Raw genomic sequence first — 25,917 nt, 5'->3', positions numbered from 1 at the left:
TTAATTATTTTTGGAAAATATCTTTTTAATTAATTATTTTTGAAACATATATATTTTTTAATTACTTATTTTTGAAAAATATTTTTTTTAATTTTTTTTAATTAATTAATTTTGAAAAATATTTTTTTTAATTATTTTTGAAAAATATTTTTTTAAGTAATTATTTTCGAAAAATATTTTTTTTTATTTTTTTAATTAATTATTTTTGAAAAATATATTTTTTTAAATTATTTATTTTGGAAAAAAATATTTTTAATTAATTATTTTTGAAAAATATTTTTTTAAAGAATTAATTTTGAAAAAATATTTTCTTAATAATTTATTTTGAAAATTTTTTTTAATTAATTTTTTTAGAAATATATTTTATTCACAAAAAATCAATGAAACGCTATTTGCTGTTAAAATCATTAATCAGTAAAAGAGTAGACATTTTTATTTATTTTGCAACAATTTTATATTAAATAATTTTATAAAAATTTTAAATACAATTTTTTTTAACAAAAGAAATCAAAAAAGATATTTTTTTAAAAAGCAAATTTCAAAAACACAGAGTTAATTGTATAAATTTTAGCATTTTTTAAAAAAGAAGAATTTTTTCGATTGTTTTAAATTACAACAACAGCAACAAAACAAGAACAATAACAACAATTCACACACCATACAAACTCACCTAAGGAAATTCTCGTTCTCCTCGTTCAATTTGTCGGCATCCTTCGACTTGTAGCGCATCAAACGCTCCAGAAGGCAGCGATTCTCGTCCTGCAGGGAAATAGAAATACGTTTAGTAAACACTTTACGCATTTTTTCAGCACTGTTTGCAATTTTTCAAAATTATACAAGAATAAATTTAAAATTTTTCAAAAAAATTGCAATTTTTGTTCAATTTGCCAGCTTCGTTGATAACAAATACAACACTAATAATATATTTTTATTTATTTCATTTATTTGTTTATTATTTTTAGCAGATTTTTTTTAGCTGTCTGGAGACAGACTAAACACCAATTTAAAAAAATTAAAAATCTTCAAAAAGAATCCGTGAAAAGTGTGAAAACGCGTCGTAGGCGAGTAAAATACGAAAACGAACGAATTGCAGCGGAAAAGCTAACTGCCAGGCCATGGCTACCAACCAAACAGCTGGAGGCATCGAGAGGCACGACCAAAACACACACACTCGCACACACAGTGGAATACTGAAACAATTTTAGAACGTGCAAGTGAAAAATCTAACGGAAAATGTGCTGAGTAAGTCAATTCACACATACACATAAACAAATACACATAGTATGTCTATGTCTGTATGTATGTAGGTGCGTTTTGACATGACGCGTGATGTCCAGGTAACTAGGTTGGCCAGTGGGTTACTGGTCAATTGGTTAAGAGTTTGTTTATTTTGCCATTGAGCGCCATTTGTCAGCTGATGGACCCCGCGGTCAAGCTATAACTATGTTTGTATGAATATAGTTAAAAGTATGCGAAAGCCTGCGCAGTCTAATGTACATATGTTTGTATGTAAGTATGTGGCGAAAGCTAACCTTTGGCACATGTGTGGGCGCGGTTGTGCGTGAGTGCAAATAATTCGACGATACGCAACAAAGCTTTGATAAGTCCATTTAATTAACAAATGCCGGTAGAAAATAGGTGTGTGCTCCCCCACCGAAAGGGGGATAAGCGGTCAATGAGATTTTTTACTTAACTTTCAATCGATCAATAGCCAACGAACCATGCCATGTCACGCAAAGAAATAAAACATTTAAAATAATAAATTTAAAAAATTTAAAAAAATTTAAAAAAAGATTTGAAAAAAAAATAAAAAAAATTTATAAAAAAAATTTATAAAAAAAATTTATAAAAAAAAATTATAAAAAAAATTGTTTAAAATTAAAAAATCTTTTTAATATAAAAAATTAAAAAAAAAAATTAAAAAAAAAAATAAAAAAAAATTTTTAAAATTAAAAAATCTTTTTAATATAAAAAATTAAAAAAAAAAATTTTAAAAAAGTTTAAAAATAATAAAAAAAAGATAAAATTTTTTTTTTTTAATTAACTGAATTAACGAATTAAATAAAAAAAAAAGATTTTTTTTTAATTTAACAAAATATTTTTTTTTTAATTTGAAAAAAATTTTAATATAAAAAATTAAAAAAATACCAAAAAAATTTTTTAAATTAAAAAATTGTAAAAAAGAAAATTGAAATTTGAATGCAAAAAAAAATAAAAACAAGAAAAAAATGTTAACTTCGCTTGCATCGAACGCTTACAAGCTTCTGATCGGTCAGTTTGTATGGCAGCTATATGCAATAGTGACTCAATCTGAACAATTTCTTCGGAGGTGGCAACGTTGTTTTGGACATAAACCAATATATGCCAAGTTTCTTGAAGATATATTCACAAATGAAAAAGTTTTCCATACAAGCACTTAATTCTGATCGCTCAGTCTGTATGGCAACTATATGATATAGTGATCCGATATCGGCAGTTCCGACGAATGATCAGCTGCTTGGTGGAAAATGAATGGCTCCAAAATTTCAAGTCCAAATCACAAAAGCTGAGGAACTAATGCCTATGTATTGTATACATATATACAGCCGGACATGGCTAAATCGGCTCAGCTCATTATGTCAATATATACATTCATCTATTTTATAGACTCTCCGTCGTTTTCTTCTGGCTGTTAATAATCTCAACGCAAATTTAAAAAAACCCTGTTCAGGGTATAAACATTTTTAATATTATCGTCATTTCTCTCTTTACACATTAAATTTATCACTGGGTATTTTTGTCTGTGAATTTTTTATAGTATTAAATTCTTTAAAAACACAAAAATATCCAATATTGGTTTGTACTGTCACTTAGGTAATTTTATTAGGTACATAAATATAGTAGATGGATTTTCGCTACTTAAAATTCATTCAAAATAAACTCAACTAAATCAGTCACTTATACGTGTATATGGAGGAGACCACACAGCCAGTAAATACATATGTATGTATGTATTAAGGTATATAATATCAAAATAAAACTGCGAAGAGAATTTAAAAATAAAAGACACCAGCGAAAGCAATACAAATGTATCAACTCGCTTTAGTAGAAGAAAGTGAAGAGCTGCATAATCGCGTGCTGGACATTGATGGGTTTCGGATCGTTAGCTGGCACTCAATGTATTGGCTCTGAAAGCCCTATAAATTACAAAGCGATGCGCAGAAATAAACTTAAATACACTTACACACATACAAACGTATATACGTATAGTATATAGTATGAAAGGCACACATACATACATATGCACATAGTATATATGCCTGTATGTTGCTGGTGGGTGTTACATGCACAAGCCTCGTCCACACCAACGGCTGTCAGCAATTTGATTAAACGCGCACCGCTAACTGTAAACGTATGGTCTTATGCATAGTTGTAGCATCAGTTTTCAATGTCAAACAAATATTGTGAAATGAAAAGTGAGTCTGACAGCAGTGAGAAATTATTATTTTCCTATATCACATATTTGTTTGTATGTATTTAGTATGGGCGCACACATACAATTATAATAAAAACTAATAATTGAAGGTATTATAGCAAAAAAAACACAGTAAATAAAATTTTACCAGTACTAGTTACGTGACTAGTACATATTGGACCACTTGCCTTAACACTTTAAATTTTCAAATATATTTCTGAGAGCATAATTTTTTAATACATATTATAAGTCTCGACGTTTAATTTAAATTCAAAAAAGTGTGAGTGAAAGGAAAAACTCGCAATTTGCCACTGGGGCACACATACATACATATGTACTTTAGAATATACATATGTATGTACATATGTGTATAATTGAATGAAAAGTAATAAATTGAAGGTATTTTACAGTTAAAAACATTATTTAAAATTTTTTAAAGTACTGGTTACGTAACTAGTACATATTGGACCACTTACCGTAAAATTATAAATTTTCAAAAATATTTTTCAGACAGTATTTTTAATACATATTACAAATCCGGACGTTTAATTTGCATTCAAAAAAGGTCTCAGTGTGTGAACAAATTCTCAATTTGCCCACTGTGGTATGTTTGTCACAAATATTAAATGTTGAGCATAAATTTACTTATTAATTAAAATGTATGACTATAATTTAATGCAACCGCGTGAGTTGGAATTTATCCAAGTTCATCATCAACAAGTGGGAATATAAGCGCTAAGTTTATTTACTCAATACAATATTGAGCATTAGAGTGGGTCGACAATTTTTTAATTTTTTGGAGGAATGTAAAACAACTTAAAAAATATAATTTTTCAATATTTAAAAATCCAAAATATTTATTTTTAAAGATTGAAAAACCTTTTTGCAAAAAAAGTTTAATTTTGTAGAAGTGTTTTTTTTTCAAATTTTGAAAGTTTCCTAATATTTTTGAAATACAAATCAAAATATTGAACTATGTTATTTATTTGTTCATAAATAAAATATTATTTATAGGAATACTTTTTTGTATACTTCTGAAGAAATGTATTTAGAAATACAATGCAGGTGGCAATCTAATTCTAATTATAATATCAGTCAAGCACTCGAAAATATCTAAAGTGTTGTAGTCAATTTCGATTAAAAAGTTCCTAGTTTTTATTTTTATTCATTATTATTATAACGAATATATATTTATTTTTTATATTTTTTGCAATTTTCAAAAAAATTTGCTGTTGTTTTTGTAACTAAATTGTATTTAACTAATTGTAATAATTTAATAGGATTTTATTATTAACTTCATTTCATCGATCCGTCCTAATATGCATAAAGAGTCTTTAATTTATTGGCCCAAGATTAATTGTTAGCGGGTATAGCACATTCTTTCACAGAATGTAATTTACATAAGATATAAAAAAAAGTTATGAAAATTTAAACATTTCCTTGACTTTCTCAGCTGTGACTGCTTCGCTCACCATAAACATGCGTTCTCACTGAGCAGGTTTTTTAAATCAAGTTGTCATAAGTATTATATAATATAAGTTAAATAATCAATTAGCTAGAAGTTAATATAATTAATAGTTAAGCTTTGGTTTGAACAAGTGTTTCACTTATGTAATCGTAATGCATTTGAAATTCTACATTAAATATTAATTTATTGAATTGTGAGACATTTTTTCAATATAAGTAGCTGTGAGGAAGCTAATAATCAGCAGTTCTGCAAGTGTGTGCACTTTTTTCTGTTATGATGTCAGTTGCAAGGAGGGATAGCAGCACTATGGAATCATCAGCGTAAACACTCAGCAGCGTTGCCGCCAAAAGCGAGAAATAAATTAGAAAGCTTACGGTTATCAATGACTAGTAGAAAAATATATATACATACATATGCATAAGTATGTATATTAGGGTGAGTCGAAAAAAAACGATTATTTTTTTTGCTCTATACTTTGAAAAATATGTTCTTGGCACCTCTAAGAAAGTCTCTCCTAGTGTGAGCTACATATTAATTGTAACGAAAAGATCATCCGCCCTACATTATTTTTTCTTAAAAAAACATATTGTTTTGTAACCACCCTAATGTATGATTTGTAGAGATATAAATAAATTGTAAAAAATACGTTCTAGATATGCATAATTGAATGCCAAACCTATTTACTCGCTTACTACAATTGAGTGCTAGCTGCTAATTGTCATTAGACAGCGAGGGCCAATAACCGATATGCATCCAAAGTGTACTCACGCCGCTTATAGAGTAGTATAAAAGGGTGGTTGAGATGCAAATTTATAAAAAATAAAAAAAAAAAAAATAAATAAAATATTTTTTGGTAATAATGGAGCCAATAGAACTCATAACTTTGCCAATTTTTAGTTTTTTTTTAGTTTCTTCCTTTTTTTTACATATTTTTTATACAATGCAAAGCATTTGCAATGTAGAATGGACACACTAACCACGGTGGTAGGGTGCAAGGCCCTTCTAAAATTTTTGCCGTACTTTGGATCCGGCACCCGGTTGCAATCCAACTCCGCTTTCAACTGGCAAAGTGTAAATTCTTCGGATTTTAACCAGAGCCACAGCGATACTCCTCCAGGGGCCAGTCCGCATGAACAGGTTGGAGCGGACTCCAAAGGCTCCTGCTCCTCTGGTACCAGAATTAAGTATACGGTGAGACTCCTTAGCCGAAGCTGATACCAGTTGTATCGGGCATTCTCCACATAAGCACCCTGAACTATGAGATAGGTGCCTCTGATGCAAAAATGCATTCAGAGATTCATGCCCTGTAAGCAGAAAACCCAGACTCAGACAGAATCTGAAACCTGAATTACCCTCAGCAAACCTAATTTCTCAGATGTACTCGTAAGTCACTAGACCGTTAGGAGTATTGTGCCAACGGTCTTGCCACCCACATCTGACCTTATAATCTAGAAGCCTCCTGCTCCTTAGATATCCCTCCCTTTCCACATCATCATGTATTTCGGTACAACCGAAGTTAACGCTTTTTCTTGATGTTTAGGTTTCAACCACGGAGAAGTACGAAATAACTGCAGCAGTGAAGGAATTTTTCCGGGCGGTCAGAGATCGCGTGTAACTCGAAAAATATTTATTATTTTCCTTAAAAATTTTACTGTGTATTTTTAAAATATGTATACTTAAAATTACAAAAATAAACATTTTTTTCATTCCCAAAAATCACCTCTTTAGGCTGTCACACTTTGCCCCTTAATATGCCACTTTTTGTACAAAGACATAAAAAATGCTGTAACTCTATTACATAAAAGTAAATTCGTAAATAAAGAAAAGAAATTGCTTACCAAGCGTGCTTGAACACTCACTTAATGTAGCAATTATTTCGTTTCTATCACCCTTTATATTCTTTGTTTTGGTTTTGCCTATAAGATTGCGTACATATGCACTTATTCTGAAAAGAAATTGTTTCAGCCGGCGACGTCTGATTGCCCTTGCTGGCAATAAGCAATTTACGAAAACTCATTACGAATCGAATTTGTCAGTTGAACATGGAAACGCATGTTCAACATGTGTTTGTACATATGTACAGATATATGAACATGTGTATGTGTAAAAAGATCACACTCAGCAAAAAAAAATTTCATTCATACATTTATTCACAGGTGGTTATTGATTGGGCATGATCGCACAAGATACGGAAGAAAGTGGCAGAACAACAACAACTAGTTCATTGACCGGCCCAAATCAGCTGTACAGCTGTGAATTAAAAAAATTGCAAGACCAACAATAAATGTGCAAAATAACTTCGCAAACATAAATATATACTTACATACACGATAATATACATAGATACATACAAACATAAATGCACGTGCATAAGCATATAATACTATTAAAATAAAGCCTGAATACCCTTTTGTACTATAAAAAATGTACTTGTGAAGTGTATTATGGCTTCGGTGCAGCCGAAGTTAAGTTTCTTTCTTTTTAAATCTACATTGACAGTTTGGTAATTAACATAACAGTATATTACGTATGTACATAATATGTACAAATATATGTACATGCGTTAATTGATCGCAATAATCGCCAGAGCAGCAGCAAATATTAATTCATGCAAATTAGTTTTAATTGAAATGCCCAAAACATATTAGGTTCATTAACCGCTATGTGCAGCGCTTGCCTTGGATAAGGCACAGCGGGTTTCTGATTCCAAGTATAAGTCCGTTCCCATAACATTCGGTCTATGCCACCGCATACGAATGCGGTTTTATATGCGGTCAAGCTCTATCAACTGTTGTTGTTGTAGGGGTAATATGTCTACCGCCCAAAATCTGTCAAATCGACAGCATAGCTTAAAACTATTTGATAACTTTCTCAAACGCTACAACAACAGCAAACAAAAATCTGCAAAGTTATTTTAAGAACATGAATTCCTAACCTCAAAGTGTTCTGCATCAAATGTATTGTTTAAATGTAATTGTTGTTTCAGATATAGTTAAATGGAAATTTCTAAGGTAAAAGTCCGCAGTGGTATGTGAATCTGGCGCAAACCGATATGTAACCTAACTTTTTGGAAGCGCGAATTTTTCTAAGAATTTTTATTTTCATTCACAATGTGAAATAATCAGTTTTTAAGAGAAATAATTTATGAAATTAATAACTTTTTGATATATTTATAACGATTAAGGAACGAACGGAATTGAACGTCATTTCATCGACATTTTCAGATCAAACTTGAAAATCATTTTTCAAAACTGCTTTTAAAAATTTATTAACATATTTTTGTGGATAGTTTCCGAAGCTGATTTTATTGTAATGAACATTTTCGAAATTTGATAATAATAACTTTAAAAAATATTTTTTGAGGTTATGTTAAAAACCATTTTCTCGGCTCAATTTACTGGAACACTACACATGAACAGTCCTTTTTTTATAAATAATATGGATAAAACTTCTAATGAGAACCTTTTGCATTACAACAACAGCAGCTTTCAAGATTTTAGAATTCCATACAAGCCTTACTTTTTGTAAACACGAAACTAGTGATCTTTAAACAATTATTTATTTCGTCGAAAAAAATCGTTATATTTTTATCTATACATTGTTATATCCCGGTGCACTTTCCAATAACCATTTTTTGAAAATTTCGTTTTCGACCGTTTTCTTTAAAGTTCACGACAGCACTACGGTATGCAAATGAAGCGCTATGTAAATCGAAAGCACATCAGTCATTAGATAGCAATATGGTTACACGATAAACTTATGCATAAATCAAAAAATATTAATCAACGCCAAAAACAAGCAGGTCATCCACTACAAGCGCCAAATAATTCGCTGTTTTGATATAGAGATTATGCTTTCGATACGATTGCTTATTAATTTGACGCTATGTATACGAACACGCTTCAACGAAAATAACGAATTACATACATACAGACAGACATACGAATGGTGATATTTTATCAGCTGGCAGCCAAGTGCTCCATTGTAAATGAACAAATAAGTGAAAGCGTCAAAGCATATCTAACAACAAAATATGCATACACACGTTAAAATATGTACAAACATATTGATATCTTATCAATTGCGAAACGTCAGCGTGGGTTATAAAAAAATCATAAATAACAATGGGGCGATATAATAAGTTGACGCTGCTACTAACGAGCTGTAGAAGGGGCACTATTGTGCAGACTTGTTAAACAAAAATTAAAAGTACATACATACATGCACACATGTGCAACTCCATGTACGTGCATATTTATTATAATTTAATGATTGAAAACTCAATTTATGCCAACCATATCGGTTATAAAAATGTATGTAGTTGCTAATGACTCAAGTAATGAAGGCAATAATCACTTTTAGGCGAGTATGCGCGAAATACTAATTTTTTGCATTCAGCATTTGCAATCGCGCAAATGAAATAATTAAAGTCGAAGCAAGCACATATTTCACCTTTTTTATCGGGGCACTTTCAGTATAGTGGAGAATAATATTAACAATTTAGAATAAATACACACAATTTAACGAAATATTTACACAGACTTTTTTTAAATTAACGCAAAATTTTAAGACGAAAAAAGTTTTCAAAATATCGAGTTCGAAAACACCCAAAAGTAACAAAAGAAAGTGGATTTCGAAATGAACAACTGTGAATGAGATTACAACAGAGAGTTGTTGATAGAAAAATTAATGAAATATTAGAAATTATATAATATATATTACTAATTAATAATTAAACGTATATTATAATTATATTTATTTAATAAAAAAACATAGTTATTAATTAAAAGAAAAACAACTGCTCAAGCGGAAATATGTAACTGCTATGAATCACGCGGTTATTTACAGAAATGCTTTAAGCGCTGCCTGAGCTTCAAACATTTTCATACATATTTACATAAGAAGATGTATAAGTAGCAGTTTCGCTGACCCTACTACTGTCATCAATATTTTACCGCTTTGTGTATTTATTATAAACATTATTTGCTGCGAGCAAATAGAATTAAGTAATTCGATCTTGATGCCTACAAGTATGCATTCAAACAACTGAACTGCCTTTCATACAAACGTTTTCTTTAATGCGTTACTCACCTGCACACCACGCAGTTTTTCCTCCAAAGAGCTGAACGCCAATTGAAGCGCAGTATGTTCATCTAGCAATGTCGTATTAAGTTTCTTTAACTGATCCAAACTGGATTTCAGCATTTCTACTTCTGCGCGTAATGAATTATTGGCCGATCGTTGTTCGTTAATACTGTAAAATATGCACACAAACACAAATATGTTAGACAAATTTGTTTTCCATTTTTTATGGGTGTAATAAAATTGGTTAGATATATCGTTAAAATAGGTACGAATTCGCACATTAGATCTTTTTCCGCTATCTGCTTTTTCTGCTTCTCCACGCTGAGATTTAAATCAACAATCATTTGAGAATTTTCGCCTTTACGTTTATGTAAATCAGTCAATTCTTCCTGTTGTGCCAAAAGTTTCTTCTCCAGCGCTGCAATGGCTAATTGTGCGCCGGTAGCATCTTTACCGCCACCTGTTGAAAGTGCTGTGCGCAGTTGCTCATTTTCAACGGAAATTTTTAAATTTTCTGCTTTCAGTTGAGAAGCCTGATCTATTAAACGGTTATCTGGAATAAAAACAACAAAACGTTAAAAAAATAGCCACGCATATTAATTATAGAAGCGGCGAGTGTTGTTTGTGATTGTTATCAATATATTAGCATGCAATGACTAACAACCATTTGGATGCTTTGATATTGCAAACTTTACTCTGCCTGAATATTTACACATATTTTTTGCTTACTTTGCAGTATAATCTCTTTTCCTCTGGTTTCATTGCGATTTCTGTCGCGTAAGCGATTAGCGATACACTGACGCCAAATCGGCTCTTCTGTGGACATTTTTGCTCGGGTTATTGTAGTGTGTGGGTGGGCGTCTATACACGCTTTGCCGGAATTTACATACACTGCAATCACTTTTACTTATGCCGCTTTAATCCTGTTACTGCGTTACAGTGTTGTTTTCTGATCCTTTTTGTTTTGATTGTGAAAGTTTCCCTTTGGCTTGTTCACACAAGCCGTATGTGTTGTTTTGTGCTAAAGACGTTTACTCACAGAGGCCAGTTGTTTCAACACACACTTTTCGCTTATAATTATCACAAATTACAACACATTTTCAATATCGCAATGTATGCCCTCACACAACAACCACAGAGAGTTGCACTTGCACCATATAGGATATAAATCGAAACACTCCTTTGTGAAATTGATAAGAAAATTAATAGAAAAAAACTACAGAACGAAAATCACATATTTGCTAAGTTCCCACAAAATTTGTTTTGATGTTTGACAGCTGACTGGGTGCACGATACGCGCACAGAACAGAGTTGCATCAGCGTGTACATTGTGAATGATAATTGTTTACATGACATTGGTGGCGAAAAATTGGGAATGTTTGACAGTTGTTAAAATATTATTTATAAAAATATTTGTTTTTTGCATTTAAACGAGTGAAATACTTACAAAATATAACAACAATAAAATTAAAGAGCAAAATGAACATTATTTCATTACAAATAAAATTGATGTGAGAGGAACCACTTTAACAAATTCACTAAATTGGGCAGCATCTATAAGTTGTCAGAAAACGTTTAAAGACGTAGTTCCCGGTTAAAACGGTATTAGTTTCCTGTGCAAATCACAAAATTAAAGAAATCGGTCATTAAATTGTTATTTTTGATTAAAGAAGTGCAAAATTAAGTGCAATAAAAGGTGTTAAGTGAAAATAAGTTGAAATACCGGTAATTGTAGTGATAAAAAGTGATTTTAATTAAATTATTTAGTAAAATGTGTTGTGAAAGTGGCTGCGGAATTTGCTGTGTATGTATGTGCTTGCAGACATTTTCCAGTTGGGGTGAAGTATTTGTTCAACGGCAGCAAGTATAGTCGACTAATACGGAAGCAGATTCTGCTAGTGCCGGATTTACATTCAGTCCACCCACAGGTGAGTCCATTTACAGCATAGTATTTGCAAATTGATTGTATTATAATATGATACGGATGAGGTTAGAAAGCTTTGCCAAAAACAATGCATGTCCTAACTATATAGAGGGTGTGCGTGTTCTGTTCATGCTGAAAACATATGAACATGCGTATGCAAGTATAATATGTATGTCATTTGAAGATTACAATGCGTTTTGCTATTAACTGTTCCATAACTACATACTATATCGTTTTATAACCTTAAATATGTGTTCGCGGAAGAAATCATATTTTGAAAAAAAATACCAATACATTTGCAACTAACATGAATTTCGGTAACTCAAATAAAAATATAATGTTGACTGAAAGAAGTTGTCTAGGAACATAAACATTAATATAAATATGTGTGTAAACAAAAAAAGTGTTAAAGTATTTAAATGCCGAAACCGTCCTTCATTTGCGATTAGGTACGAGGCAATAATTTTCCAAATAACAATGCTCGGCCTCACGTTGCTAGAGCTTTGAAATACTATTGGAAAACAGCGACTGAGAAGTTTTGCCTCATCCACCCAGACCTTGTTCCTTCTGACTTCCATGAAATAATAAAAAAAAAAAAAATTAATTCAAATTTGAAGTGAATTTTTTATAGTAAATTATTTTGTTAGACAATTTAAAAAGCAATCCATCCCGTTCATAATAAATATTTTGAAACATAAAGTCCGTAGAGGTTTTGGGAAAAAATTTAATTTATTCAAAAGCTTACAACCAGGAGACTGGTGTGTTTAGAAAAAATATAGCTCTCTCTGGCTCCATATTTACCAGATATTTATTATATAATTTTTTTAGCAGTACTAATTGCTTTTTAATAAATAAAAATGATTTAATAAACTTAATTATACATATTTTTTATATTGTTGCATTTTCTTTATATATTTAAAAAGTATCCTTATATGAGCATATGCTACCGCGCAGCTATACTGTTGTTGCCTTAAAATATAATTATTGTTTATCAAGATTTTTGCCATTTAACGCCAACAATAATTCAGTATTGAAATTGCCACCTACGCTCCAACGTACATACATATGTATATATTTACAGTCAGTGTTAAATACTTGTTTTTGCATTGCAAATACGGAAATAAAAATAGCGAAAAAAGTTAAAATACATTTATATTGTAATAACAAATAACGAATGCAATTAAGCCAAATACATTTTAGACGCGTTCCAGACTCACGACACCACAAATAACAAATGTAGTCATAAATAATTAGTTTGCAAAGCACAGCAGACGCGCAGGCGCAAAGAAATTGAAGCAGACACGTGTTAGCAGCCGAAAAAAGCAAAAAAGTAGCAATGTAAACAATACGTCGCTTAGCCAGGTGTAGAAAAAAATCACGACGGCACAGCTAAAAATAGACTGCGCGTAAAAAGTAGCGTTAGCTAAGTGTTAGCCATGAGTCAGGCTCGGCTTAATAAATATTAGGAATTGTTGGGCTAATATACATACACATGTTATGAGGAACCATATATTGACGCGTCATAATTATACAAAACAGCTCGTATGCCAATTACCGACTGCCATTATATTTATTTACTACACAAAATTGCCGCCTCCGCGCTTAGCGAACGCGCTGTGCCAACGTGTCGAGATTTTCAGCTTATATGGCGAGGTAGCTTGTTTTCGAACGCCATTTGATTGGGCTCGACAAATTTCTAAGGTGTTTGGCAGAAATAAATATGTAAAATAACAGAAAATGAAAACAAAAGAGAGCAAAAACAGAGCACCACCGAGATGTGGGCGCAAACGTCAGCAACATTCAAGGCAACAACAATTTGCGAAGCCTCAAAGCAAAGTTTTTTGTGGCCATAATATTTTTTCAAACAATCATCATAAGCTGGTCGAACAACTTTCGCAGCGTTTCGATATTTTAAAATAGACAAAGTGTGTGATTTTCACAGTACGGTTTTAGAACGCCAACAAAGCACACAGCTCGCAAAGAAACGGAATAATAAAACAACGCGTTTAAAACGTTTAAAGGACTACAGTGAAAAATATACAAAAAGGATACAAATCGCACAAACAAATACAAGAAAAATGCCATTAAAGAAGAAGGACGAATATATACCCATAAAGTGTGAGGGTTGGAATGGCAAATTCGTGTACAGCAACGGTGCGGCAAATAATGTTTCGAAAGTGCGACGACACAATCAAAATGTCACCGATACCTCCAACTTCTATGGCTACAGCAATGAGCCGATCATTCTGCCCGTAAGCTGGGACGGCACATTTGCCAAGAGTGGCGAGACACGCATACAACCAGAACGCAATCGTTCCGATGATTCGGAATACTTTCAGTACAATACGGAACCCACAGTGTTGCCAACGCAATGGAATGGCGAATTCCAGCTCGATCCCAATGATATACGCATCAAACCCGAGCGCAATCACTCAGATCCGCGTGACTATGCGGAGGCCAACCGTTTCAAGCGTGTCAGTTAAACGCATGCAGCCATGGCTTGAAGCACTTGTTGGTTCTAGGCAGTCGGCACTGAAACTGTTTTAAGTTTTTTTACTAACAACGTGATTTTTTGAATTACTAAGCATTATTACACACAGTTTTGCGCAACCTAGCTTGTTACTTAAAAACGTGGCGATCCACATACTTATGAGAATTTTTTTGAATTCGCGCAATTATTCTTTATAAACAATTCACTGATACTCACTTATAACGGTGCTAAAGAAAAATGTGTAATTTTTGAGATTGTGATTATATTTATCCTAAAACATAAATAAATAAAACTACTTTGAGTACTTGAAATAAAGGACTTTGAATTATCTTGTGGCTTCTATGGAATTTTGCTACTTAAATATTGGGTTCAATATTTCAACACATAAAAGTTAACAGGTGTGATGTCTTTGAAGCTACATGGAAATGGTTCTGAAGGAATTGAATTCCTGGGTGTTATTTTTAGTTATAGAATAATTTTTTTCTTAAGAATATACGAATATGGAGAAGTACTATATGCAATTCGACAAATCGACCAATGAAACTCAAAAATATTGGGAAAATGTTTTTTTGGCATTATAACAACAACAAAGCTTACGTGATTATGTGTGATGATATCATAAGATTCAGCTTGTCTTAAAGATAAAAACATGTTTTGTTCTTCCACTAGTTTGTTGTTAGTGCTATAAAATTTGATTCGAACTGACAAAAAAACACATTTTCACATATTTGATTAGGAATCTTTATTATCGCCTTCAAAATAAGCTCCGTTTGAACAACTTTACATAAGCCTTGACAGGGCTGGTTAAGTGTTAGTGTAACGACTGGCTTTTAATGGCTTCCATTAACTCATGGAAAATGTCACAAGTAGCCAAATCTAGTGAATACGAAAGCTGAGCGTTGACCCTCGTTTCGTGTTTAGCCAAAAAACGTCTGTCACAATCATGATAGAAAGAAAGCGAATTATCGTTGTGAAAATTTCATGAACTTTCTGTCGACAAATTCGATGGTTTGTGATGAATTGCTTCAAGAGACGCCTTAAAATGACCAAGTACAGGGTAGGCCATTTAAAGTTGACCCATTTGTTTCTAAAAAAAAAGAACAAAAGAAAACAATGTTTTTTGTTCATTTCAAAAATAATTTATTTTGGTCCAAGGGGATTTGTTTCAGCTAATATTTAAAAATTAGATCGCGTAAATGGGCACCTTTAGCTTTGACAGCTAAATGCACTCTTTTTTCGACATTTTCCATGACTTTGGCCAATGTTTCGGATGATATGGCGGCTGTTTCACGTCGAATGTTGGCTTTCAGTTGAGCTAAGGTCTTTGGCTTATTAGCGTATACCTTGGATTTCAAATAACCCCACAAATAAAAGTCTGGTGGCGTCAAATCTGGTGATCTCGGTGGCCAGTCAACATCACCATTTTTCGATATCAATCGCCCGGCCAAAATTAAGGCGTCGCGGATAATCAGCTGGGTTTAGTTTTTGTGCCATTTGAATTTTATATGGAAACATCTTCAAATCTTTATGAATTATGCGTCGGAGAGTGGTGCGAGAGATGTCTAATTCCTGAGAGCGGCGATAACTCGATGTCGATGGAGTCTCCTCAATACTGGCTCGTACAGCTTCGATATTTTCATCAGAACGTCTTGTGCGTTGTCTGGATGCATGACTGGCATTACTGAAATTACCGGTGTTCACAAATTTTGCGTATAAAGACTTAATTGTGTTCTTAACTGGAGCACTTTTCACTTTATTTTTTTTGCGAAACGCACGTTGAGTTAACACAATTGAAAAGTTATTTTGAATATAAAGCTGAACAATTTCAGCGCGTTCTTTTGGAGTGTACTGTTCCATGGTATAAATTGTCTTCGAATGACGCTTCTAACGCGGTATGACATTAGCCGATTTGTCAGCGCTGTTAAAAGTTACAGCGTTGCCAGATGGGTCAACTTTAAACGGCCTACCCTGTAGTAGTCCTTATGTCCGTTTGACCTTATGGACCGTATTCATGATGAGCCACAACACGATAACTCTAGTTTACAGTGATTTTGCGATTGATTATCGCCTTCAAAATAGTCCCCATTCGATATTTTGCACTTTATGTCAGCACTTCTTCGGATCGTCGAAAAACTTCTCAAATTCGATTTTTCGGATAACCTTTAGCTCTTTCAGCGATTTTCATCTATCTTGTAAAATGAGGGTCCTTAAGGTTGTCTTTATTTTTTGGAAATAGGAAAAGATCACCATGCCATATCTAGCGAATATAGAGGCTGGAGGTATCTTTACAGTATTGTTTTTTGGCAAAAATTCACGAACAAATTCTTTGATCAAAATCTTTTAAGGAGTTATACGAGTACGAGTTACCTCGGGTAAAAACTTTTTCTTATATAAAAAATTTAATATATTAGAATTTTTATTGTTTCCAACATACACTATTAACAAAGAAATTGTGACTTTTTAAGAAAAAATATTTCTTAACTCGGCCATTGCGACGTCATTTTCGGTGACCTGTCGGAAAAATGATGCGCCCGCCTTGGCAGAACAATAAAATCATCTAAAGTGAAAAATATGTGTTTTAGTTAAAAGCTTAGCTTAGAACTTGGGCGAAGGAAAAAAACTGAAATTTGAATTTTCGACAGACATTTTTACAAAAAAATAAAAATTTCAGTGAAAATTTCGCTTCATTTTTTTTTCAAATAGTTGTAATCGAAAAAAATCCTTCGTCCAAGTCTTTAAGAATTTAATTTCAAAGACCTGTGTAAAATTTCATGAAAATCGATTGAGTAGCTCTCGAGAAATCTTCTTTATTGCTAAAGATCAGTAACTTCAAATAACCCCACAAGAGGTAGGTAGAGGTGAAGTCACTGATCTTTAGCAGTAAACCTCCTCAAGCTTTAGAAGTCAATATTGAACGTGCTATTCATGACATACGACCTGTTTTATTGGAAAGAACACTCGAAAATTAGGTTCATCGTATACATTCCTGCAAAAGAAGTGGCCATTCAATGATTATATTCTATTATTTATTCTGAGTTATATTCTAAACCCAACTGTATCGATGTAATTCTCATTAAATAAAAATATTTTTTTTTGTTGTATCGGAACACCCTGTGTATATACAATATTTAAAGTCATATTTTATAACCATACTTAAATGAAGACTACAAAACCGTATATAAAATAACAAATACCTACAATATATGATATGCGGTATAATATCTGTCACCTGTCTCTCATAACTATTTTACAATGTATTCCTAACCGTTATTTGTTGTTGCTTTTTTTGACGTAAGTGCAATATTAAGAAGAAAAAAAGAACAATTCGTAATTTACTAATTGCGCCCTATGATGAGAAGCTAGTATTATCTGGAATAGTGCGCGATAGTGTCCCTACCTCAACCTGAGACATTCAACCTGGGCTCCCGAACCGTTATTAACCATATACTAAAGATATGTTTGACAACTTTACAGCTGTGCAAAGTCAATTTTTTGTTTATCTTACAATGTTGTCTGACTTAGCTTTCTCCCACACCCCTTCGTCTTCTTTACTGGCGTAGAAATCGCTTACGCGATAATAGCCGAATCAACAAAAACGCGCCAGTCGTTTCTTCTTTTAGCAATGTGGCGCCAGTTGGAGATTCCAAGCGAAGCCAGGTCCTTCTCCACCTGGTCTTTCCAACGGAGTGGAGGGTCTTTCTCTTCCTTTGCTTTCCCCGGCGGGTATTGGTCGAATACTTTCATAATTGAAGTGTTGTCGTCCATTCGGGCAACATGACTTAGCCAGCGTAGCTGCTGTCTTTTAATTCAGATAACTTTAAAATAGTTCAAGTTAATGTTGTCGTATATCTCATATAGTGTCAAGGGAGCCCAGTCGCGAGTGCGAGACAACTGTTTGTTTGGTCACAGAAGATATTTCGCCTTGCCGTCGTTCACTACCAAACCCATTTGCTTCGTTTTCTTATCCATTCTGAAGAAAGCAGAACTAAGGATGCGGTTGTTGGGGTTAATGATATCAATGTCATCGGCAGCTCTACACTCTTATAGAAGATGGTACCTTCTCTATTTAGTTCTGCAGCTCGAATTATTTTCTCCATGGTTAGATTGAAGAAGTCGCTTTGTCTGAAACCTCGTTCGGCATCGAACGGCTCGGAGAGGTCCTTCCCGATCCTGGCGGTGCCTTTGGTGGTGCTCAACGTCAGTTTGCACAGCCGTATTAGTTTTGTGGGAATACCAAATTTTGTAACCGCGACATAAAAGTTCCTTTTCGAGTTGTCAAAAGCAGCTTTAAAATCGACGTAGAGTGTGTGTCGATCCTCTTTTCACGGATCTTCCAAGACTTGGCGTATGGTGAATATCTGGTCGGTTGTTGATTTTTCAGGTCTAAATCCACACTGATAAGGTCCAATCAGTTTGTTGACAAATGGGACGGACAATAAGCTCGATCGAACCTTATACTCGTATGCGATGTTGAGGAGACATCCCACGGTAGTTGGAGCAGATTGTGGGGTCTCCCTTTTTGTAAATTACGCAAAGCATACTTAAATTCCAATCGTGGGGATGCCACACACTTTTTGAACACGATTCATAATCTCAATCGTTAGGGCGCTCCACCAAAATAACTGCAACGCTACAAAATGTCAATGTTCGAACTTCACAATTGAGAAGTCAAGGTCTCTTAAATTTTAATTTGTTTGAATAATGAAAGTACCAAAAGATAATCACCAATTATTTATACATACACACGAATCCATGTTTACCGGAACTTACCTTAATTGAAAATAATCAGCACTTTTTCTTCAAATTAATACATTGTTATCTCAAAAAGCGGTCACTTCCGCCAATATAATAAAATTGGAGTATTAAAGTATTATCAATTCTCAGAAAATTATAGCTAAGTACAAGCTTGATGAGGACAAAGATAAGGTTGTATTACATACACATATATACATACATACATAACGGTATAATATATGTAGATAAGAAGAAATTTCAATCAAGCAATGAATGCTAAAGAATCAAAAAAGCACCTGTCGGCTAAGGCTACACTTCAGAGAAACCAAAATAGAATAAATATTTTCAACAATTTGAAGTAAACAATTACAAATATACATACATATGTGCAATTGTAGATATGTAGCCCTGGGGGTGTACCTGTTTTATGGCTGTTTACTACCTGTTAGATATACTCGCACACACTTGAAGATTCACGAAATTTCGCGCGTGAAGATTATAACTGAATTTGCCATTAAACAGGCGTGTAAATATGCAGATAAGACCGTTATGTTGAGAGTAGTGCTATTTTAATCATAGTTGGCTTGTTGTCAGCTTCTTTGTGAGACCACACATTCTACTCAGTTAAAAATAGAATTTCACCCTTATACCTTATACATATATACGAGTATATTTCTAAATAATATTATTTAATTCCATATTTTGTTTCCTGTTCTTGCTTCCCCAGACTTATCAGCTGTTGAGCGCATCATTCTCTTCAATTTCAAGTGCGTACTTCCCCAAGCATGTCATAAGTATTAGTAAATACATGAAAATTGCAATATGCAGCAGTGACACTATGGTTAAGGGGTGCATGCGAAGAAGCCAATCATTTTTTACGGTTGTAAATGGATTTTTTAATCCTTTGCAACAGCTCCTTAGAGCTATGGTTCTGACTTGTCTAGTTTTAAGAAACAAGTTAAATAAATGGTTGCCTCTTGGATTCCTTTTGCATAATTCATTTTCCTGGTAGGCAAAATTCTTCGCCAAACCTTTTCTGAGGTAAAAGATATCACAATATCACCACTGTTGAAGAAAAAATCAGTTCGCCTCTCTTACAGTTGGGCATTCAATTATGAAGCCTTACCATGGTAGGTAGAAAAAAGAGCTGGCTTCTGTATGAGAACCCTTAAATAGCCCAGTCTTGAATAGAGCTTACGGATACCTGGTGGTCTCTTTAATAAGATTGTCTTACTTGCGTAGCGAAGACTATATACAAACGGACCTGCTTTCCCCTGCACACGAAAGACCTAAAAAAAAAACAAACACGAGAGTTAAGCGTGGTCTAAATGCAAGGGCTAAAACTAGTACTGGAGCAACAGCTAAGCCTAGCAACAGCACCTAGCAGCAGCAGCAGCCAGAACCAAACCTGCTAAGCAAAAGCTGATGATGCCAAAAGTAAAGTTTCATCTGCCAGCAAATTACCAATCATTAAGTTCGATGGTCCTGCTCAGGCAAGATAAGCGGAGAAGCGTTGTGCCACTCGGTACGCTCTATGGGCTCATGAAAAGTTCCAAGAAGACTAACTGAAACATTAAGAGGCTCAAGAGCTGCCATTTCATCGAGGCAAACAATGGTCCAGTTTGTTTGCGGCCGGTGGGATCATCGGTCCATATACCTTCAAAAATGATGCCGGTGAGAACAGTTAATTGCGACCGTTATTGCGACATGACAACCAACTATTTGTTGCCTGAACTTGCAGCTCGAGATTTCGGCAACATTTGGGTCAATGAGATGGCGTGGTTTCCCAAACATCGGATCGATCAATGGATTTATTGATGAACTCTTCGGTCAGCAGGTAATTTCACGTTTTTGGTCGGTTGATTGGTCACCAAGATCGTGTAATTTCACATCGTTAGACTTTCTCCTGTCGTTTCAGGTATTGTAGCAAAACATCACGCATGTCCTTCGCCAGTTACAAGTCGAAATGGTCGAACAAGTCACCAAAAATTTGGACCAACATTTGAAAAATATGATCTTCAATAAATAAATGCCAAAGAATGTTCTTTCGAATGATAATAATTTGAAGTTTCTGTCTTATTTCATAAAAAAAAAAGTAGAGAACCTCGAAGCCTGGACTTATTGGCACCTGAACTCACTTCTTTAAAAACAATTCAGCCTTGAAAATTTGATTTTTAAGTAAAGCTTTTGGAGACGTTCCGTTCGAATAAATTCAACTAAAAACGCAATCACAACCATTTTATATAAAAAACAAAATTTTATTTTGCTTAATTCTGAGCTGTCTGCACCACTTGTAACCCCCCCGTAAACGTGCCACCAGTGCTACAGATAATAACCCTCTACTGCTTTGTATTAATTCTTCAGATTTGTTATAGATAATTAAGGTGTTGACATTACAATTGTTAAAAAAAAGATCTGAATACACCAACTGTTATTTTTATGGTTGTTGTATTCCGAATAATACATGCACTTATAAATTAAAGCACACAGACACACACAAGCACACAATTCCAGGTTAGCCCAATCAACATTTGACTGTCTCCACTTTATCACCTTAAGGGGTTTTTATCGCCAGAATTTTATGCGTTTTTTATACAACAACCGATAAGAAAGTGACTAAAATTCACCGCTATATAAAGTGTGTAAATTCAATTATTGCGAGTGTTAGTTTTCAAGATGTTCGCCAAACAAGTTATCACCGTCATATTCGTGCTGCAAATCGTCGCCAACATAGCGGCACAATCGCCGGCCATAGTAAATGGCGACGGCATTGAGATTTGGAATGTAACAACCAAAACGGACGACTACATCCAGGAGAATCGCCGCCAATACAATGCTACACTTCAAAGCTATTTGAATGAAATCAATAGCATCAAGAAGAGTCTAGAGGATCAATTGTTGGTGCTGGATAAACAAAAGCAGCTGGTGCTCGACACCATACAGGAAACCAATGAAAAAATCGATCCTTTGGAAGTGCTCAGTTTGCCCACGAAGCACTGTGTGCAGAAATATCGCGCCGAACTGCCTTACGCCAGTATCGTGAAAGATAAGATTGAGACCTGCATCAGCAGCGCACGCAGCTATGCCAGCAGCATTGTCAGCACGCCCACCAGTTATTACAACTCGTTGAACAATTATTACAACAATGATTTGCGTACCAATCTCAACGCGTGCGCGAAATCACACGCAAATCCTTCGTTGAATTATACACTCTGCGTCACAACAGCGGTAAGTGGCTTTAATATTCCGCACAGCAAAAACATATTAATAGTAGCAACTTCTACTGTGTGGTGATTTTAGATTTCCAAGGCCAACACATACACCATAACGAGTCGCAAGAACTTCGCGTCGTCCATCGAATCATCGCACTGCAGTTTGAGCAGTCGCGTAGATGTCGCTGTGAGCTGCACTTACACGCAGTACAATTCGGTTTTGACATCGATCGGCGCGGCTACACGCTTAATCGACGAGTGCATTAACGGTTATCTGGAGAAAACGCAATGTGTGAATAACACCACCACCATCGTTTATGGCTGCCCTCATGTGGTCTATATGGAAGTGAAGAATGGCGCGCCCGCCAATAGAAGCGCTAATAATCCCTTGGAGGGAATACCAAGCAATCAGACTTGCTTGGAAATTCAATTTGTGTAGAAAAGTGTACTACAAAATATCGCTAACACCAAAGGAATTTTGAAGTGCTCAAACAGTCGCGTGAAAAAGTGTGTGTTCGCATCAGTATTGAAATTTTATGAGTTGAAGAATGAGTGCTTTACTAAAATTAAAATTTATTTAAAATCTATAATAAAATCATCCTAGTGAAAAATTAGTTAATGTTATTATCTTTATTTACATAATTATTAAAGTGTGATCCATTTCGAGGTTCCTTAACTTTTTGAAGAAAAAAACACAGAAACTTCACATCTAAAGGAGAATGTTTATTATCATTCGAAAGAACATTTGCTTGCATTTATTCTTTGAATATTATCTCTTTCAAATTTTGGCCGCGGCTGCGTCTCAGATGGTCCAACTGTTGAGTCCACTTTTCGATGACGCTTTCGAGCATTTTGACTGGTAACTGGCGAATGACATGCGTGATGTTTTGCTCCAAGTCCTGAAACGAAGCGGGATTGTCCGCATAGATTTTAGTCTTCACATAGAAAAAAGTCTAACGGTGTGATATCACACGATATTGGTGGTCAATTGACCGCCCAATACGTGAAATTGTCTGCTCACCGAAGTGTTCTCTCAATAAATCCATTCATTGATACGATGTGTGAGAAGTGGCACTGCCTTGTTGAAATCAAATATCGCCGAGATCACGAACTTCAATTTCAGGCACCAAATAGTCGGTTATCATAGCGCGATAACCGTCGCCATTGTCTTTTACGTTCCCAGCGGCATAATTTTTGAAGAAATATGGATAGATGGTTCCGCCAGCTCACGAATCACATGAAATCATTGTTTTTTCTGGATGAAATGATAGCTCTTGAATCTCTTCAGGTTACTCTTCGTCTCAAATGCGGCGATTTTACTTGTTTACATACCCATTGAGCCAGGAATGAGCCCCATCGCGGAACAAATTTTGGCCCGTCGGATCTTCCTGGAACTTTTCAAGAGCCCATAGAGTGAAGCGATGTCGCTGAGGAAGGTCGAGTGGCTTCAGTTCTTGCACAAACTGTATTTTGTACGCTTTCACGCAGATCTCGACGTGAAATTCGCCAAGTCGTTCAATACGTCAGTCCGAGTTGCTGCGAACGGCGCTGAATGGACTCGCCACGTGATTTTGTAAACGTTGTTCAGGCATAAGTATTTTCGCGATGAAATGCCAAGTAATAGTGAACAAAAATAACATGATAGCTTTATAATAGGTTCTGTGGAATATTTATGGTCCTTTCCGCATTAACAACGGCGAAGTCGATGGAACGATGAGCTGTACGAGATATACGACGATATTGATATAGTTCAGCGAATTAAGAGAAAGCGGCTACGCTGGCTAGGTCATGTCGTCCGAATGGATGAAAGCACTCTAGCTCTAAGAGTAATCGACGCAATACCTGCCGGAGGAAGCACAGAAAGAGGAAGACCTCCACTCCGTTGGAGAGACCAGGTGAAGGAGGATCTGGCTACACTTGAAATCTTCAATTGGCACTATATACTAAAAATGAGAAACGACTGTTGTTAACTCGTCTATAACCGCGTAAGCGGTGTCTGCGCCAATAAAGAAGAAGAATACTCGATATCAATTAACAAAGAGTATTATAATTTTTACAATGTTTACACCAACAATGACAACTGCTGCGGATTACTGTTATCTCCTTAATGCAATAATGTAGAATCAACGAGCTAGAAAGCAAACAGCGTCACTATTGCCACATGTTGCTTGTGTAAATATAGTTTAGCGCACCGTTAATATCATGTTTGAGATGTAAACATTTGACGCTCTATTATTCCTCATATAAAAGAAAGTATTTCAGAGTTTTTAATTGATCAATTTATATCCGTATCGATTTTTGCTATATAAAGTGCTTTTCTCAAGCATTTTCAACGAACTTTTAGAAGATGTACACTAACAAGCAATTAGTAGCCGCGTTGCTCGCGTTCCAAGTGATCGTCGTTGCGGTGGCACAGTCGACAGCTGTGGCAAGCAATAGCGCTTTCGAGGTCGGCAATGTGACAACAAGGACCGACGATTATATCCTGGAGAATCGCCGTCAATTCAATGCCACATTGCAAGGTTATTTGGATAAGATGAGTGTCGTGACGAATGGTCTAGAATTGGGACTGAAAGTGCTTAACCGACAGGAGGTTCTACTGCTGAAGTCAATACAGGAAACATACGAAAAAATCGATCCTTTGGAACTGCTAGGCTTACCGGCCAAATACTGTGTACAACAATATCGCAATGAACTGCCGTACGATCAAATTGTAAAAACGAATATTGAGAGCTGCATCAGCAGTGCACGCAATTATGCCAGCTCAATCATCAGTTCTGCCAACACTTATTATAATTACCTGAAAAATTACTACACCACTACCTTTACACCAAATCTTAACGCCTGTGCAAAATCTAACAGCAATCCGTCGTTGAATTACACGCTCTGTGTCACATCCGTGGTGAGTATAATTGGAGAATATTTGAATATTTATAGAAAAATAGGGTAAAAGTTTGGTAATTTTTAATGCAAACATTTTAGATTTCCACTGTCAACAGTTATGTCCACAGCAACCGTGAAAATTTTGAATCCGGCTTACAGTCCGCATATTGCAGTTTGGAGAACCGTCTTGATGTTGCTGCCAGCTGCACCTACACACAATTAAACTCGGTTTTGACTTCGGTTGGTGCCGCTACACGCTTGATTCATGATTGCCTCTCTGACTATTTGGAAAGTTCGAATGATAACAATAACGGTACAATCAGCGCTGGCTGCCCGAATGTCGTCTATGTGGAAGTAAAAGACAGGGCTGCCCAACCCAGAACCATAAACAACCCGCTGTTGGGTCTGAATACCACAGCTAATTGCGTGGAAATAAGATTTGTCTAAAAAATTATAACAGATTATGTTTCTTTTTTGCACAATGTAATGAAAATTTATGTAATTTTTTTTGTCAAATTAGTTAACAATGAATATCAATATGCACAAAAAAATTTTGATCTATTACTTAAAAATACAAAAATATACATATTGTTGTTGTATATAAACCAACTTCAAAATATTACATATATCAGCCTGTTATTTTTAATTTACCTCGAAACAGTATTG

The 25,917-nt window shown here is 34.5% G+C and overlaps 4 protein-coding genes across 6 annotated transcripts in view; 3 read left to right on the top strand and 1 right to left on the bottom strand.

The window, feature by feature from the left end:
- The window catches only part of LOC105229917 (autophagy-related protein 16-1), a 236,216-nt gene extending 224,931 nt beyond the window's left edge, over window positions 1-11,285 (bottom strand). Inside the window, exons 1-4 of one of the 3 annotated variants that reach the window (XM_049447953.1) lie at window positions 10,737-11,285; window positions 10,287-10,560; window positions 10,014-10,176; window positions 671-759 (exon numbers count right to left, since the gene is read on the bottom strand). In XM_049447953.1, the coding sequence (XP_049303910.1) occupies window positions 671-759; window positions 10,014-10,176; window positions 10,287-10,560; window positions 10,737-10,833 (623 nt within the window). In that variant the 5' untranslated portion in view covers window positions 10,834-11,285. The remainder of the gene's footprint in view (window positions 1-670; window positions 760-10,013; window positions 10,177-10,286; window positions 10,561-10,736) is intronic. The other 2 variants (XM_049447952.1, XM_049447954.1) reach the window with 2 other exon arrangements.
- A 2,569-nt stretch (window positions 11,286-13,854) lies between these two features.
- Window positions 13,855-14,737, top strand: LOC105229839 (uncharacterized). The gene has a single exon (XM_011210309.4). It carries the CDS (start codon window positions 14,010-14,012, stop codon window positions 14,412-14,414), a length of 405 nt encoding a protein of 134 aa, XP_011208611.1. The 5' UTR covers window positions 13,855-14,009; the 3' UTR covers window positions 14,415-14,737.
- Window positions 14,738-21,802: 7,065 nt separating this feature from the next.
- On the top strand, window positions 21,803-22,982 carry LOC105229840 (uncharacterized; the record flags this gene model as incomplete). Its single annotated transcript, XM_011210310.4, has 2 exons — window positions 21,803-22,384; window positions 22,457-22,982. Coding segments are annotated over 2 exons (933 nt in total), but the record flags the coding sequence as incomplete, so codon positions are not given.
- A 1,698-nt stretch (window positions 22,983-24,680) lies between these two features.
- On the top strand, window positions 24,681-25,877 carry LOC105229841 (uncharacterized). The gene is made up of 2 exons (XM_011210311.4): window positions 24,681-25,270; window positions 25,351-25,877. Exons 1-2 carry the CDS (start codon window positions 24,716-24,718, stop codon window positions 25,696-25,698), a joined length of 903 nt encoding a protein of 300 aa, XP_011208613.2. The 5' UTR covers window positions 24,681-24,715; the 3' UTR covers window positions 25,699-25,877.
- The last annotated feature ends 40 nt before the right edge of the window (window positions 25,878-25,917 follow it).

This window comes from Bactrocera dorsalis, chromosome 2 (genome assembly GCF_023373825.1).
Source record: "Bactrocera dorsalis isolate Fly_Bdor chromosome 2, ASM2337382v1, whole genome shotgun sequence".
Classification (NCBI taxonomy): domain Eukaryota; kingdom Metazoa; phylum Arthropoda; class Insecta; order Diptera; family Tephritidae; genus Bactrocera; species Bactrocera dorsalis.
This window is presented reverse-complemented; position numbering and strand designations above follow the sequence as displayed.